At 47.3% G+C, this 18,583-nt stretch overlaps 1 protein-coding gene across 1 annotated transcript in view; it reads right to left on the bottom strand.

Annotated features, from left to right (window-relative positions):
• Nucleotides 1-18,583, bottom strand: part of LTBP2 (latent transforming growth factor beta binding protein 2) — a 157,682-nt gene that overhangs the window by 119,707 nt on the left and 19,392 nt on the right. The window contains 1 exon segment of the mRNA XM_006865607.1: nucleotides 10,286-10,532. Coding sequence (XP_006865669.1) covers nucleotides 10,286-10,532 — 247 coding nt within the window.

The following is an 18,583-nucleotide window of genomic DNA, read 5'->3' as shown; positions in this document are numbered from 1 at the left end:
AACAACAACAACAAGGTTGGGTTTTGGTACTATAAAAGGCACTGTTCTAGGAACTTGGGATTGATCAGAGAACAAAGAAAGATCCTTGCCCTTCAGAGGCACATTATAACTGGAGATAAACAGGCAACGAGCAAGACACATAATTATGTGCTGTATTGGAGCATGGTAAGGACTGTGGGAATAAGAAATGAGTCAGATGGAAAGACCTGGGGTTGGGGGCTTACAATTCTAACTACAGAGGTCAGGGACAGCCTCATTAAGGAGCTTCTTCAAGAAGGAGATCCCTACACACTGTACAAGGAAATTTCCAAGTCATCGTCAGGACAGTTAGATACTGATAGTGAAGCATATGCAAGTCACATCACAGTTTACAAAGCACTCTTTTGCACATGCCATCTTAATGAATTCTCACACTAGCCCAGTGACATAAGAATTATCCTTCCTACTTTACAGACAGGGACATTAACACAGTGAAGTTAAATGACTGCCCAGATCACAAGGCTAGTTACCAGCAGAGTTATGGCCCCCAAAACAGGTCTCCGCATCCTAAGTCTATTCATATTAGTCCTAAGGACTGAACATGGGCAGTATGGTTCAATGGAATAGTTGTCTTCCTCGCAGGAGACCAGAGTTTGATTCCCGGCTAATGTATCACAAGCGCAGTCAGTACTGAGTGGAAGCTTGTATATTGCTGTGATGCTTAACATGTTTTGTTGTTATGTGCCGTGGAGTCGGTTCCGACTCATAGCGACCCTGTACAGGGTTTCCGAGGCTGTAAATCTTTACGGGAGCAGAAAGCCTCGTCTTTCTCTTGTGGAGCAGCTGGTAGTTTTGAACTGCTGACCTTGAGGTTTGCAGCCCAATTCGTAACAACTAAGCTACCAGAGCTACTTTACCATGTTTTAGAGCTCCTTTAACATGTTTTAGCAGCTTCCAAATGTCACCAGGAAAAAAGGCCTGGTGACCTACCTTCAAAAAATCAGCCAATGAGAACCCTAGGAGCACAGTGGTCTGACGCTATTGTTTATGGGGATAGCACAGGGCTGGACAACACTCCGTTGCATTATACTCGGGCTCACCACAAATCAGGGAAGGGGGTGACTTGAAGGTAGCTAACAAGTGGTGCTCTGGGATAACACTCCACAAAGAAGGCAGGCTGCTTAACCCACTGCACCTGGCCTAGGACTTGAGGCCAGATGGCCAGGGAGCTAGGACCCTAACAAAGGGCACCTCTTCTCCTTTTCATGACTCTGGAAAAGGCCAAAGAGAAGGACATACATTTTACACTCAGGGACAGCAAATGACCAAGCCAGAGGCCAGAATCTAAAGACAATTCACAATTGTGGAAGCAGAGGCTCAGAGAGGGTAAGAGACTTTTCCAAGACCTCCTACTTCATGTCCCAGGTGGCATGGAGAATGGTCTTAGATCGAACAGGCTTGAATTAGGAGGGACAACAAGTAGGGGGTTGTGTTGCCCAAAGGAGCCAGTGGAAGGCAGATGTAAACATCCAAAAGTCCAGAGTGGAGGGAAGGAATGTGTGGAGACAGCTGGAGTAGGAACCAGGCTCAGAGGATGTTCACACTGCCCTGGACTCAGGATCCCTTGAGCACCAAGGACAGTGCCCATAGTGACCCATCAATCTGCAGTCAACTGCCAACCTTCCTCCTGCCTCAGTTTTCTCACCTACAGACACAGGCAGTGGGGTAGAGAAAACCGCACCTTGGTATATGTGGTGTCCCCCACTGAGGAACCACAGGCATAGGGACAAAACAAGTAGGATAAGAGGTTTAATACTTACTGAACCTATTGTGTGCCAGACAACCCATCAGTCTCTTTACACGCATCCGTTTCCACATTTCAGAGTTAAAGAAACTGAGTTTCAGGAAGTTGAAGCCCTAGTAGTTTGTGAGATTCCGGGGTCTAAATTCTGCCTAACCAACACCCAGTGCCTTTTCCTCACCACACGCGCATGCAAGCAGGCACACACGTACGTATACATATTTTCATATTCTCTCTCACACAGTCACTCAGACACACTCTCTCTGACATACTTATATACAAAAACACACCCCAGAGCTGCCTCTTGCATCCTCTCATCATCACTTCCTTCAATAACCATCAGCAGGGTGCCCCAGCGCTGCTGGAGCCAGGAAACTCTTCTCACATGCACACACCCCCATATCAACACCATTGGGCTTGCCTCCAGTCAGTCAAGCCGAAATATTAGATATAGGTTCATGAGATCAGAGACATGTCTACAGCAACCCTGTAGGACGCCATGTCCTGAGTTATGGAATGATTTATGTTCTCTCCCAAATATGTATTGATTTTGGCCAGTACAGTTGGAACTTTAATGTGTGATTAAATCAGTAGGCCCTGGGTGGAGCAGATTACCTTCTATAGTCTAATGGAATGAATGGGTTGGTCAGTGGGGGTCACAGCCATTAGGGTGGATCCAAAGCCTAATCACGTCTGAGCTATAAAAAGAAGAGAAGACACACAGACTTACACTCCGGAAAGATAGATGGCATGTGAGGGCCACCAAGGGTACAAGGAATGCCCAAGGTTGCCAACAAGGAGGGTTTCAACACTTCTGAGACCCTGATTTGGGCTTCCAGCCTTCAGAACTGCAGGAGAGAAATTTCTGGCCATTAAAGCCACCGGCTGTGGTACAGCCCTGTTTATTCTCCCCCCCATGCCCAGCCCCAGGCTCTGGGATGTACAGGAGGTACAACTTACAAGATGCCATATTGGATTCACCTTGCTGGGCATCTGTTACCGGCTGCCCTCTCCCTCTAGTACCTAGTTTCTGATTCTGGATCACCCGATTCCTGGGAAGCAGGGTACTATCTTCCTCGTCTTCTTCACCCTCGGGAAGTAGCTCCTGGCTCAGTGATCTACTGAAAGGACACTCTGCACCTCCTGATTTGTAGAGGTGACCCCAGCAAAGTTCCCATACCTCTCACATGGAAAGCCACCCATAAACAACCCACGCATGCACACACATGTCAGGAAGTGTCAAGAGGGCCCTGAGTAGAGGGAGATGTGAGGCCTCAAGAATGCTGGGGTATGAATGAGGCTGGGGTCCTGCTTCAAGGGCTCGGAAAGGGCTTTTCCACAACTGCTGTCAGGGTGACTGCCACACACAGGAACACACTCTCACATGCTCGGTATCCCAGCACCCATCATTCCAGACTGGCCTAGAAAGAGCTGCGCTAGTCAGGTCTGAGAGGACAGGGCTTTTTGTCCACTTTCTACACTGATGTAACTCCAGCACTTGAAAGAAGCCCAGCCCAGTCAGTGTTGAGTAAATGTTGACTGAATGAGTGAGCTCCTTTACTTTCCCTGACTCTCTGTTAGGTTTCTCAGGGATCCCGCTGTACTGATGAGGAAAGTTCAGAGACGTGATGCTACTTGCCCCTCTCCCACAGCCTGTGACCCCAGTCCTGTGCTGTGTCATTGGCCACTCTGCTCCTTTGCTTTGGGCAAAAGGAGAAAAGGGCAGGATAATATTTGAGCAACAAGGGGTCTAGAGGGCAGTACTGGACAGAACAGAAACATAGCCCGGTGGGAGACAGGAATGTCTGGAGGCAACTGCCCTACACAGAACTGCTCGCTAGGCCCCGTGTTGCTAAATATTGTACAAGCTTGCTGAGGAGGTCCTCAGGGCTCAGCCTCTAGGACCTGGGGTCTGACTCTTCTCATACATGGCTGGTGAGAACAATCCTGGTAGAATAACCATACCAGCCAAAGCCACTACTGGTGGGGAATATGCTGGTTCCTCTTCCCCAGAGGCCAGGTCTGGGGCTCTGACTTCTCTCCAGAGCAGGTCTCTACCCCTTCACACACACCCATTTTCTCTGTGTGTTCTTGGTCACCTACTGCCTTCCATCTGCCCAAGTCCTCCTAACAAAGAGAACCAGTCCACTGATGGGGACCCATGTGCTAGGTACCCTACTCACATGATCTCATTTAATCCTCCCTGCAGCCCTATGAGTTGGAAACTATTGCCTCAGAGAGGTTAAGACCTTGCCTGATGCCACACAGCTTGTTGTTGTTGTTGTTATGTTCCGTGGAGTTGGTTCCAACTCATAGTGACCCTGTATAAGGTTTTCAAAGCTGTACATCTTTACGGAAGCAGAAAGCCTCATCTTTCTCCTGCAAAGCAGCTAGTCTCAAACTCCTGATGGTGAGATTGTTGTTGTTGTTATATGCTGTGGAGTCGGTTCTGACTCATAGCGACCCTGCACAGGGTTTCCAAGGCTGTAAATCTTTACGGGAGCTGAAAGCCTCTCTTCCACGGAACAGCTGGGAGTTTCGAACTGCTGACCTTGAGGTTTGCAGCCCGCTGCTACCACTACCAGAGCTCCTTGGGTGTGATTAGCAGCTACCAAAGCTCCTTGCCACACAGCTGGTAGGTGGTAAATCCAGAACTGGAACTCAGGATTCTCGGAATCGAAGTCCAGGCTCTGATGCTCATGGTGTGGTCTGTGACCAGCAGCATCAGCATTGCCCGAGAGCACATTGTTGTTGTTGTTGTTAAGTGCCGTCAAGTCGATTCCGACCCATAAGCGACCCTGTACAGGGTTTCCGAGGGTGTAAATCTTTACGGCAGTAGAAAGCCTCATCTTTCTCCCGCAGAGTGGCTGGTAGTTTCGAACCGCTGATCTTAAGGTTCGCTGCAGCCCGATTCATAACCACTACGCTACCAGAGCTCATTAGAGATGTTTATCCCAGACCTAGGAATCCAAAGCTTCATGTTAACAAGGTCCTAAGTGATCCAGGTGATTCACATGCCCACTGAAGTAGACAATCTTGCTGGTTCCAAGTTCTTGTAACCTTCTCCCTCCTTCTACCCCCAACTCCCAAGGCCCTTCTGGAGGTATCTGGCTCTTGCTTCCCAGGTGGGGCAGGCTCTCATCTGGAGAAGTTGTCTGGGCCTGGGGCTCAGAGGGCACCCCCCTACACAGCTGGACAATGTCAATGAACATCTGGCTCTGTCTGCTGCCTGGGACTCTCTTGGCCCCTCCCTCTCAGCTCCCTTTCAGATACCAATCTCTGATCATCCCCAATCCAGCAGTGTCTCCCACCCCAACTCCAGAAATGCCCCTGGGGTCATGTCACTCCCTCTATCTGAACACAAAGGGCTTTTCCAGTTATGATCAGGAGAGAGGCCAGGAGTAGCTTGGGAAACCTGGCCAAGTGCATAGGAAATGTCTGACACCGCCAGGCAAGCGGGACTTGGCCTCCCAAAGCAAAACACAGCTGGGCCGGCAGCAGAGCCCACTCGGACTTGCCCAGATTTCATGGCACCAAGGCATCAGGGCAGAGGGAGACCAGGCTGGCGTGGACGCTGCAGCTCATTAATAACATCACAGTAGCCCCTGGTCAGGAAGCCTGTGAAACTGAAGTAGAGGGACCTGCCATGGCCAGAAACCCCACCTTTGCCTCCACACCATATAAAGCCTGCCCTGGGAGATTCGAAGGTTTGCCTCCATCTCTCTCATCCTCCTTCCCTTCTCAACCCAACATCTATTCTCATTCATTTCTCCACTCAACACATGTTGACTGAGTGCTTACTATGTGCCGGGCACAGTGTTAGCATCCAACATAAATGAATGCACAAGAAGGACATGGTCCCTACTCTCAGAGCCCTGACTCAGTTGGGAGACAGCCAGCAAATGAACACAAACAACACATGGAGAACCACGGGGTGTTTGGGGTTGGGGGGAATGGCAGGGAGCTGCAGCACCTCTGACTTTCTGCAAAGCACATGGGTTCTGGGTACAGGTTGGGACTGATGACTAACTCTTCTGTTTAGACTAAGCATCAGACAGCTAATATGAATCCAGCACTTCCTGGAAGAGAGGCAGGTACTGTGTGAGGAGCTGTGAGGGAACCCGAAGAGTACAAGACAGAGTGCCTACCTTCTCAAGCATGGGCCACCCAGGGTTACATGCAGGTGCAGGACACAGACCCACATGGCTGCACCCCAAGTGTGTGCTGCAAGCAGCAACTGCTGCAGGGATCAGATGACAAGGCTGATGGGACCAGGGAGGGCCTTTTGCAGGAGGTGGGACTGTCTGATTTAAGAGTGTAATGGGTACATGTATCAATACCCTCTGTATACAGTATAGATAGGGACGAGCAACTTAGACATTGGCTACCTAAAATGAACTGGAGCTCTGGTAGTGTAGTGGTTACGAATCAGGCTGCGAACCACAAGGTCAGCAGTTCGAAACTACCAGCTGTTCCGCGGGAGAAAGATAAGGCAGTCTGCTCCCGTAAAGATTTACAGCCTCGGAAACCCTGTACAGGGTTGCTATGAGTTGGAACCGACTCCACAGCACACAACAACAACAACAACAACCTAAAATGAGGGAGTGATAAAGGCACGAAGTGACTGGTTTACAGGGTTTCAAGGGGGAGTTTAGTTTAAGAGTATGAGGGAGAAGAAAGAGTCCTCACTGAATAGTTTTCATCTTGTATAAATGGGTCTGGTTAAAAGAGATGGGCATAAGACTCTTACGATTCAGTAGTGAGTAATTGTTATCATGACTAATTGCAACTGTCACAATTATAAAGGTAGAAGTTTGATAACCCTAACGGGGGAGAAGTTAATCTTACAGTCCAGAAACAAAGGACCCTAGGACCATCAAGGTGGAAGAACACAAGCGGATTGTGGGACCTTATCCAGAGAAGCAACGACACCAGAGGTGGAGGCAGAGATAGGGACATGGAGAGAGGGAGCAGCTGAGGACTCTAGATTCATGGAAAGAGAGGGACTGAGAGCTGGCAGCCAGGAGACAGACTCACAGAATGTTCTTTTTGGTAGTGTAAATTATTATACATGCCTGAGTGTTTAAAAAAAAAAAAAAAGAGAGAGAGAGCTAAAATGAATAGAGAGAAATACTGTTAACTGATGGTACATGGAGGGGATTATAATCATTTTAATGAAACAAAGAATATGATTTGTTGAATGTAAAACTGATGATCTGTCCTGTAAACTTTCACTCAATCCACAATAAAAACCTTAAAATAAAATTTAAAAAGTGTGTAAGGGGCAGAATAACTTGACAAAGCCACCTGCACACAAGCCCAATGGATCAGCACATCATCAGATGAAGGAAGCCCGCAGGCCAGACAAGAGCCAGTAGGTGTTAACGCCCCGCTGGAAGGACCCTGCTCCCATCTGCCCTGGCAGGCCCTCAGCTGGCCCCTGTGACGAACCTCCTAGTGCCTCCGCTCCAGGCAGATCCACCTCACACACACAGCCAGAACCCATCACAGCAAAGTCCAGATCGGGGAGGATTACCCCATAAGCAAGGTAAACATGGGTTTACTTATGCTTTCTTATTAATCTGTAGTGAACAATTTTACGTGTAGAAAAACATGACACTGTTCACTAAAGATTAGTAAGTAAGCCCATGTTTGCCTTGCTTACAGAGTACTCTGTCCCTGTTTGGGATTGTAATTTGAAAATAGACTTTGATTCTATAAGACATTCTATAAGGTTGGGAGAGAAACAGATACTTAGAAGCCATACTTAGAAGCAGAATGAACCTTTGATGTGGTGAAAAATATGAAACTGTTTACTATAGATTAGTAAGTAAACCCACGCTTACCTTGATTACTGGGTAATCCAATACTGGCTCAGGCCCTACCCACCTGCTCATAGCCAATCCTGGATCCTCCACCCTGTCCCCTGTGTTTTCCACCCTTGGTTCTGTCCCTTGTTTCTACCCTAACATTCCCAGGCCTTGGCCATGGCAGAAGGCTCTTCTAATCTTCATCTTAGAGCTCCCTAGGCCATGATCTGAGTCCATCCTTCAGTTTTTCCAGCTCCTGGCTGCCTGGGTGCTCAGGGCCTTAGAACCCCACTTTACCAACACGTTGGTTGGCCTGGCCTCACCTCCTGTCAGAGCAACTGGCCAACCTCGTCCCACTTTTCCTTCTCTTTCTCCAACCCAGCCAATCTCTGCTGAGCTTACAAGCTGGGGATCTGACCTCAAGTTAGCCCCCTCTCCCTTGTTCTCCTGGCCTTTGAGAACTTGTTTGTTTTCTACCTTATTCAGTAAGGCAAGGTTGCAATATTTCAGAAAGAACTTCCTAAGTAGGAAACGAATGGAAAAACCAAAAGGAAAACACAGCCCCTAGAAATGGACCAGTTTTAAAAATTCAGATTTCCTGTCCCGAGCAGAAAAGGTCTAGCCAGACTGGCTGCCAAGAAGCCAGGGAGTCCTGTCCATAAACACTGCCCTCTTTCCCTTCCCCTCTATAGGAGAGAAGTGGCAGCAGCTGAACTAAGGGGGTCTTTGTCAGACAGAACCGCTCCCCACCTCACAGGCAGAGAAAATGAATATTAGCATCTCTAAGGAGTGTGCTATGTGCAAGGCACTATTCTAAGCATTCTGCTTGTTGTTAAGTGCTGTTGAGTAGGTTCCAACCCATAGCAACCTTTGTATAGGGTTTCAAAGGAGCGGCTGGTGAGCTTGAACTTCTGACCTTGCAATTCAAACCAACTTTGCAGCCCAACGCATTAACCCACAGCAGCACACCAGGACTCCAACCATCACATTGTTGTTGTTGTTAAGTGCCGTCAAGTCGGTTCTGACCCATAGCAACTCTATATAGGGTTTCCAAGGAGCAGCTGGTGGGGTTTGAACTGCCAACCTTGTGATTCAAGCTGACCTTGCAGTCCAGTGCATTATCCTGCAGTGCCACACCAGACCTCACATTGTTGTTGTTGTTGTTGTTAAGTGCTATCAAGTCAATTCTGACCCATAGCAACTCTGTATAGAATTTCCAAGGAGCAGCTAGTGAGCTTGAACCACCGACCTTGTAGTTCAAATGACTTTGCAGTCTGACACATTAACCCACAGCACCACACCAGGACTCCAGCCATCCCATTGGTGGTGGTGGTGGTGGTGGTTATGTGCCATGGAGTCGATTCCAACTCACATCAACCATGCACAGGGTTTCCAAGGCTGTAAATCTTTATGGGAGCAGAAAGCATCATCTTTTTCCTGCAGAACAGCTGGTAGTTTCAAACTGCTGACTTTGAAGTTCGCAGCCCAATTTGTAACAACTACGCTACCAGAGCTCCTTAGCCATCACATTGGTGGTGGTGGTTATGTGCAGTGGAGTCGTTTCCAACTCAAATTGACCCTGTACAGGGTTTCCAAGGCTGTAAATCTTTATGGGAGCAGAAAGCCTCATCTTTGTCCCACGGAACTGCTGGTAGTTTCAAACTGCTGACCTTGAGGTTGGCAGCCTGACTCGTAATCACTACGCTACCAGAGCTCCATCACATTGTTGTTGTTGTTAAGTGCCATTGAGTCAGTTCCGACCCATAACAACCCTGTATAGGGTTTCCGAGGAGCAGCTGGAAAGCTTGAACTGCCAACCTTGCAGTTCAAATGGCTTTGCAGTCTGGCACATTAACCCACAGCACCACACCAGGTCTCCATCACATTGTTGTTGTTGTTGTTGTGTGCCGTGGAGTCGTTTCCAACTCATAGCGACCCTGTACAGGGTTTCTGAGGGTGTAAAATCTTTACAGGAACAGAAAGCCTCATCTTTCTCCTGCGGAACAGCTGGTAGTTTCAAACTGCGGATGGTTCACAGCCCGATTAGTAACCACTACACTACCAGAGCTCCTTTCCATCACATTAGGGGTGAGTTAATTAAATGTTTGACCAAATATAGCAGGCTAATTTTTAAGTTGATCATTTTGTATGACCTGTGAATATTATCAATTGTGGCAGAAAAAAGGATTCCCACCCCCTGCTGTATAGGGTTTCCAAGGAGCAGCTGGTAAGTTTGAACCACCGACTTTGGTGTTAGTAGTCCAGTGCTTATCCTACAATGCCACACCAGGAGTCCTAAGTATTTTCCATTGCTAACTGGAGTAATCCTTACAAGAATTCCATGAAGTAGGTATTAGCACTGTCCTCCTCACTGATGAGGACCTAGAGGCCTGGATTTAGAAACTTGTCCAAGGTCATCAAGCTAAGAAGTGGCAAAGCCAAGATTGGAAACAGGAGACTCAGCCTTCTTCTAGCTGTTCAGCCATAAAGACCTCACCTCCCACCTCCCACCTCCACACCAGCCTGGCGAAGCCAATGCCAGCCCCAACCTGTCCCTGCCAGAGGATAAGGGGGGAGTGGAGGGAAGAAAGGGTAGTTTCAGCTCTCTCCACCAAGATTTATGCCCCTAAGGAAGAAACCTCCAGAGAGAGGCTGAGCCCCAGGACCCAGGGGTCCCTCCGAGGAGGGGACTTACCTGGCCATCAGTAGCTGTGGTGTCTGTGGCTGAGTTCTGGCTGAGGTGCCTTCTCGGGCTGCACTGCTCCTGAGCAGCTTGGGGGAACCGTCAGCTGAGCGTCGAGGTGCTGGCCTGGAATTCTGGGGATCAAATTCCTCCTCAGGAATGACCTCCTCGCAGCGGGCTCCACGGAAGCCTGAGCGGCAGATGCAGAGCTGGGGTCGGCTGCAAGAGCCCCTGTTCTGGCATGGTGGCTGGCACACAGCTGAGGAGACAGGGAGAGGGGTGACAGCAGGGGCCACAGCATGCACTGCCCTGACGCCCTCCTGTCAGGAGGGCCTTCTGCTCAGGAGAGAGAATGGAGTGTGGCTTGTTCTCTCTACTCTAGCCTGGATGGCTTGTTGTCCAGAACTTGACCAGATGCATCAACTGCTACAACTTGATGAACTGGACCTTTGCTTATGGATGAAGTTGCCCAAAATTCCAACCGAAAGGGAAGGATTCTTCACATCAAGGATCAAACATGCCTCTTCAGGACATTAGATTGATAAGGACGAGCAAGTTAGATTTCGACTATCAAAACTGGGTGGCTATAGTAGATAGCAACTTGGATATTGGCTACCCAAAATGGGGGTGGGGGGGCTACAAAGGCAAGAAGTGACTGGCTTACAAGCTTTCAAGAGGGAACCTAGATCCAGAGGGTGTGGAGGAAGGTAGAGTCTCCATTGAGTAGTATCCAACCTGTCTAGGAGGGGCTGATGAAATGAAATGCAGATAGGTATCTTGTGATACAATAGTGAATAATTGTTATCAGGACTGATTGTGAGGGTTGGAAATGTAAAGGTGGACATTTTATAGCAAAGAGGGGAGTGATTAACTTTTCAGTCTAGAAGCGGAGGGCCCTGGGACCATCAGTGGAGAAGAGCAGAGAGCAGGACCCTACCCAGAGAAGCAACAATGCCTGAGATGGAGGCAGAGACCATGACGCAGAGAGATGGAACAGCTGGGAACTTTAGATCCAGAGAGGGAGAGCAACTGTGTGCTGAAGACTGGGGGGGTAGGGAGGCGGTCAGGTTGGTTAATGATGCATGGACGGGATTGTAACTATGGCAATGAAACAATATATGATAATATATGATAGAATTAATGTAAAACTAATGTTCTCCCATGTAAACTAACACATAATTCACAATAAAACATTTCTTTAAAACAACAGCAACTGGGTGGCTATAAAGGCATGAAGTGACTGGCTTATAAGCTTTCATGAGGGTGCTTAGTGTCATAACACAGTGGGTACGACAGAATCACCAGTAAATAATTTTCCTCTTGTCCAGATGGGTCTAGTGACGATGGGGATAGGATTTTATGATTAAATTGTAAGTAATTGTCATTAGGATTAATGGTGATTATCACAACTGTAAATGTAGAAGAGGTGTAACTAAAAGTGGGGAGCAGTTAATCTGTCATTTCAGGAACAGAGGACCTTAGGACCATCAAGAGGGAAGAGCGTGAGAGGAGGGCAGGATCCTATCGAGAGAGCGGCAACAACAGAGATGGTGGCAGAGGCGATGGCATACAGACATAGAGCAGCTGCGGGCTCTAGGCCCATGGACTGAGAAAGGCTGTGTGCCTACAGGCAGGAGGCTGGCTGCCAAAATGTGCCCTTTGCACATTTAAACGAATATATATTTTCAATGTGGTATGTGTACATCAAAAAAAAACAAAAATAAGGGGGTGGTGGTGATAATAGAGGTAAATACTGTTAGCTGATGGTGTAAGGAGGGGATTGCAATGATTTGTCAAATGTAAAACTGATGCTCTGCCTTATAAACCTTCACTCAATTCACAACAAAGCTTTAAAAGCCTCTAGTCCCTCCTCAAAATTCCTATACAGGGGTCACTCTGAGTCCAAACCAACTCGACAGCACTTAACAACAAGAACAATCCTTCTGTCTGGAAGACCCCATCTTCTCTTGTCTGCCTTCTTCAGAGAGACCTGCCTTGACCTCCCCCCATGAAGCTCAGGCACAGATCACTGGATGCTGCCAGGAAGTTCACCATGCTGTTGTTTTCTTATTGCTTACTGCTCTTCCCCATGTGACTAGGCTCCATGTAGGGCAAAGACTTTATCCCCAAGGCCAAGCACATAGTTGTTGTTGTTAAATGCTGTCAAGTTGGTTCCCACTCCCTTTCCAAGGAGCGGCTGGTGAGTTTGAACCACTGACCTTGAGGTCCAAACTAGAAGGATAGGTGAATGCAAAGCTCTGAAGGCTGTAAGGAATTTGACATGTTCAAGATGTCCAGGGAGGCAGGGGTCTGATGACCGAGGGGGGAGTAATTCAAGGTCAGAAGGGACACAGAGGTCAGATTATGTGGCCCCTGTCACACTCAGCAGGGAATTTAGATTGTATTCCAAGTGCAACTGTGAAACTACTAGTCACTGCTTCGCAGACCAGGTGCCTGGGTTTCCTGAGTTGAGTTCTGCTTTCTGAGAACAGATCTAGAAGCCAGTCTGAATAAATTGCTACAAAATTTCATTTGGCCATGTCACCTCTCTCTTAGAAAAGCCTCAGGGATTTCAGGATTGGAGTCCACAGACTAGCACCGAAGACTCTCCCCAGCGATCCGTTCCTAACAAAGCCTCCAAGTAAACCAGTTCCAAATCAACTGGCCTGCTGGCTCTGGCTCAGACAGCCTCTCCCTTCCTTTTCTTTGCACGTGCTGTGTCCCCTCCCTGGAACTCCGTCCCTGTTCTTCTGTACTTACTGAAGGCCCATCACCTTCCAATGACTACTCCCTCCCCTGAACAACTCAGGATAGCACTTACTGTGTACACCACTCACTGGGCATGCCTGTGTGCCCCTTTTAACACCGTGAGGTTTTTGTTTTGTTTTGCAACCATTGCTGTTATGTATTTCCAAAGCTTGCCACCACCCCAAACAAATTCTGTACCACTCAGCAATTGCTCCCATTCCCCACTCCCTCCAGCTCCTGGGAACCAAGAATCTACTTTCTGTCTCCATGCATTTGTCTAGTCTAGATTCTCATGTAAGTAGGATCAAGCAATATAGGCCCTTTTATATTTGGCTTCTTTCACTCAGCGTAGTGAGATGTTTTCAAGATTGATCATAAATTAGAGCGTCATTTCTCTTTATGGCTGAGTAGTATTTCATTGTATGTATATATCATATTGGGGAGCATGGTGGCTCCATACCATAAGCATTGGGCTGCAAACTGCAAGGTTTGTAGTGTGAGCCTGCCAGCTGCTCCATGGGAGAAAAAGTTTTTTGCTCCCACAAAAATGTAAGCCTTGGAACCCCTACACAGGGTGGCTATGAGTTGGAACTGACTTGACAGTAATTAACAACAGAAACAACAAATATCATATTTTGTTTATTCATTCATTTGTTGGTGGATATTGGGTTGCTCCCCCCTTTTGGCTTTTATGAATCATGCTATAATGGCCACCGGAGTCCTGGTGTGGTGCTGGACTGCAAGGTCAGTTTGAACCACAAAGTCGGCAGTTCAAGCTTACCAACTGCTCCTCGGAAACCCTATACAGAGTCACTATGAGTCAGAACCAACTCAATGGCATTTAACAACAACAACAATGAACATGGGTGTACAAGTGTCTACTTGAGTCCCTGCTTTCAAATCTTTGTGGTATATAACCAGAAGTGAAACTGTTGGGACATATGCTAGATCTATGTTTATTTTTTTGAGAAACTGCCAAACATTTAAGGAACTCTGGTGGCATAGCGGCTACGAGTCGGACTTCTAACTTCAAGGTCAACAGTTCGATACTACCAGCTGTTCCATGGCAGAAAGATGAGGCTTTCTGCTCCCATAAACCCCTACTCAAGGTTGCTGTGAATCGGACCCAACACCACGGCACATAACCACCACCAACACCAACACCACCAAACATTTTACACAGTGGCTGCACCATTTTGCATTTCCACCAACAATGGATGAGGTCTCTAATTTCTCCACATTTTCATCAATGCTTGTTATTTTCCATTGATGTTTGTTTATTTGTTTGTTTGTTTATAACAGCTACCTAGTCCTGGTGTGGCACTGTAGGATAAGCACTGGACCTCAAGATTGGTTTGAATTACAAAGTCGGAGGTTCAAACTCACCAGCTACTCCTCAGAAACCCTACACTGGGTCACTATGAGTCAGCACTCAGCAACAATTTGGTGTGATATGGCATAGAATTTTTATGTATGCATCTCAATTCCCCAGCTAATGTGGTCAGTTCCTCAAAGTGTTGTCAGCGTCTCTTACACTTCTTTGTATACTTGGTTCCTAACATGATGCCTCATGAGAAAATTACCATTATGAACTGCTGACCTTGTGGCGTGTAACCCACTACTTGCCCAGGGCTCCCGTATTTGCATATACACTATCTCATTGACTCCTCACAGCAATCCTATGCAGCAGGTGGGTATATGTTTCCCATTTTACAAATAATGCCTTTGAAGCTCAGAGAGTTGAAAAGAGTTGTCGGGGGTCATCTGACAATGGTGGTGGTGGTGGTGTGCCGTGTAGTCAGTTCCGACTCATAACCACCACCACCTGCATAGGGTCTCCGACTCATAACCACTATGCTACCAGAGCTCCTTTAATCAGTGGTGGAACTAGGATTTGAATCCAGCCCAGGCTTTCTCCACCCAACCCCAGGGTGTAGACTAAGGCAGGGCTGGTGTGGTTCTTCCTCCCTACTATCTCTGAGCCTCACCCTCAAGCTGATGATGAAACAGAAGGAACCTGCTGGTTTGCAGTCAGCCACCAGCACACTGTGTAACATGGAAGCCAGGACACACCGGTGGTGTGGTTAGTGCACAATCACTCAGGCTGAGGTAGGGAATAGGGAAAGGCAGAGAGGTGAGGAGGAGGTGATGCGTACCAGAGTTTTAAAGGATGAGTAGATTGGAATCAAGCCCACTAAGGACACCCAAGGGCCAGCCTGCCTTGGCCATCCTTGGTGAGCTTGTAAAGGGAAATATCAGGTCTCACTCTGGTATCCCAAACAGCCCTCTGCTGGATCCACAGCCAGAGCACCTCTTCCTTAGGACTCTGGACAATTCCTGAGGATCCAGGGCCTCTAGCTTAGCAAATCATGTTAGAGCATTATAACCCAGAGCGCTTCCCCCAACGCAACCTCGGCAGGATTTTGTCCCGTCACTTGGGTCACTTGGTCAGCACTCCATCTGCTCAAGCTGACTTAGCCCCTACCTGACCACCTGCCAGTCCCTGTCACCACCACCACTAGACACACAAACTATGGCCAAACAGGGATACAAAGATGTGCCCAAGGCAGGCCTGGCTCTGGGTTTGAGAGCAGGCGAGTAGAACGTTCCTGTTCCGGTGAATGGGCTGAGTGCTGAACCATCCCTAGTCCTTAGGACTCAGACTTCCTGGCTGGCAGAGACCCAAAGCCTGGTGAAGGAGGAACAGAGCAGGCAGTCTCTTGCAGGCTCATTTCCACATCTAAGTAGGTAGTCCGTGTCCTTAAGGTGGCCTTTGGAAAGGACTAACTTCAACTTTTCCCTGAGCTCCAGGGATGGCCCATCATTGACTTTAAAAAAAAAAAAGACCTTTCACTCTCTAGAAAACCAAGGCAAATGGTCAATGTGCTCATCTGCTAACCAAAAGGTTGGCGGTTCAAACCTATCCAGAGGTACCCTGGAGGAAAAGCCTGGTGACTTACTTCTGAAGAAGTCATTCATTGAAAACCGTAAGAAGTTCAGGTATACTCTGACACACAATGGAGTCACCATGAGTCAGAGCCAAAATGACAGCATATGGCACACCATAGGATACGCACTGGACTGCAAGGTCAGTTTGAACCAAAAGGTGTTCAAACCCACCAGCCACTCCTCAGAAATCCTATATAGGGTTGCTATGAATCAGAACCGACTTAACCTCACTTAACAACAGTCTATAGAAACCAAAGACCCAAATCAAGTTCCCACAAGAGGTCCTATCTTGTTTGCTAAATTCTTTACATAAGCATTCATCGAACACCTTCTCTTATTCAGATTGGGTGCAAGGGGCATAAAGATGAACAAGACAAGTCCCTGAAGGAAGCTTTGCCTAGTGGTATGTTCTCAAATAATTATGGAGCCGCTTGCCAAGCAGGGAGTTAGGTCCTCAAAAAGGTTCACAGTTGGCAAACTTTGGTTGATATGATTAACAGCTCATAGAGAAAGGGTGGTTAAGGGCAAGCCATTAAAATGACACTTTATAGATATATATAAAGTCAGAGTAAATAAAAGTTCTATGAGGCACCCACTTCCAAACCAGCCAGATTTGTTGACCGAAAAACCTGCTCGGGAAGATAACCCTTCTGCTTCAACCATTCAGGAAAGTTTGCAGAGAATCCTGATCTGCTGGGGCAGCTCCTTCACAAGTCTCATGTTTTCAGAGGGTTTGAACCAGCCCCAACCAGCTTGCCACTTAAGGTCTGTTTCACTTGTATTCTGTTTTGTGTTGTTTTCACAAGTCTCAGCAAGATCCAGGTAACCATGTGACTTCCTCACGAAAGCGTTTAAGCGTTTTCTTCTGGACTGGCCTCCGATTGTCTGCATTATGGGAATGAAGTATAAACTCCTTTCTTTCCACTCCCCCAAAGATACCCTCAAATGGTCCATCCTGACAGTTCTGAGTACCTATCTGGGAAAAAGAACATTTTTTTCATGACAGTTTTTACTGGTCTGCCAAACAGTAAGGAAAATAGAGTTTCCTGAGTTTTTTGTAACACAATTTCTCCTGATTTAAGAGTGTCTTTTACTCGGAGACTGTGTCGTTCTTGTTTTTCTGGTGTTAAAATGGTTGGGTGGTTTGTTGCTGTCTTCTCTAACAGCTTCACTTAGCAAAAATATTTGGGAAGACTTTACTGGTGCAGGAAACCCAAAAGTTTGGGACCCTTCAGAAAGGATAGAACAATAGTGGCTGTGTGTTTTCTAATTTAATGAAGACTGAACTAAACCATTCTTGTGTTAAATGAACACAGATCTCAAAACTTCACTATCTAAAAGGAAGTAAGTCATATCAGAATCACGGGGAAGGAGAGGAAGACGCTTGCTTCATAAAGCAAAGGCGGAAATACCAAGAGCCCAGGAGAGGTCCCTGTACTGTGGGAATTTTAACCATGCGAGCCAACAATATGTCCTCACCTTTGAACTTGGAGCTTCATCCCTCCCATTTCTCCTTAATAACAGAGATTATACCTTATGCTTGAGACATCAACCCACTGTGATTCTAATGAATCTTTGCTGATTATTTCACCACCAGTGACTCATGGAAACTTCATGTGTGTCAGAGTACAATTATGCTCTGTTGGATTTTCAATGGCTGATGTTTCCAAAGTAGATTATCAGGCCCTTCATCTGAGACGCCTTTGCATGGACTTGAACCACCAACCTTTCAGTTAACGGCCAAGTGCATGATCAGTTTGCACAACCCCAGGACTCTAGATTGATCACTGTGGATCCTATATAGGGTTTTCAAGAGTGGTTGATGGGTTTGAACTACCGACCTTACAGTTAGCAGTCCAGTGCTTATCTTTCAGATTATTAGTTGGGTGGTTATCAAGCATGATGCCACAATGTCCAGGTCAACCATTGGGTGTTGCTCTTCACTAGAAAGAACGAGGATGGCATCCTTGGGCATTGAGAAAGCTGTGCTGTTAAGCAGCCTCCTTATATCCACTGCCAACAGCAGTCTTTAGCCATTCTTGATTTGTGTTCTTCCTCACGCCTGTCTTTTCCACACTTCACAGCACTCTCGTCCTCACCAAGGACCAGACATAGGAAGGTTTCAGCTTTGGGAGTTCAGCATTGTGGAGCTAGCAGAATGTCAAAAGAGGGGGAAATAGAAAGACAACTCCCCAGATTGCTTTGAAAGCAAGAAATATAAGGCATCAATCCCCCACCTTCCAGACTGTACCCCTTGTACCTTTGTTGTTGTTGTCAGGTGCCGTCAAGTCAGATACGACTCATAGCGACCCCATGCACAGCAGAACGAAACAATGTCCGATCCCGGGCCATCCTCACTACTGCCGCCACACTTGACGCCATCAATGATGCCACCTGGCTGATCCATCTCATTGGGGGTCTTCCTCTTTTTCTCCACCTTACCCAGCATGACATCCTTCTCCAGCGACTGTTCTCTCCGGACAATGTGTCCAAAGTATGAGAGACGAAGCCTAGCCATTTTGGCCTCCAAGGAGCACTCTGGTTGCACTTCTTCCAAAACAGATCTATTGGTTCTTTTGGCAGTCCATGGCACTTTCAGTATTCTCCTCCAAC

Source organism: Chrysochloris asiatica, unplaced genomic scaffold (genome assembly GCF_000296735.1).
Source record: "Chrysochloris asiatica unplaced genomic scaffold, ChrAsi1.0 scaffold00079, whole genome shotgun sequence".
NCBI lineage: Eukaryota > Metazoa > Chordata > Mammalia > Afrosoricida > Chrysochloridae > Chrysochloris > Chrysochloris asiatica.
Note: the sequence above shows the minus strand (reverse complement) of the source record. Positions and strands in the feature narration are given on the sequence as shown.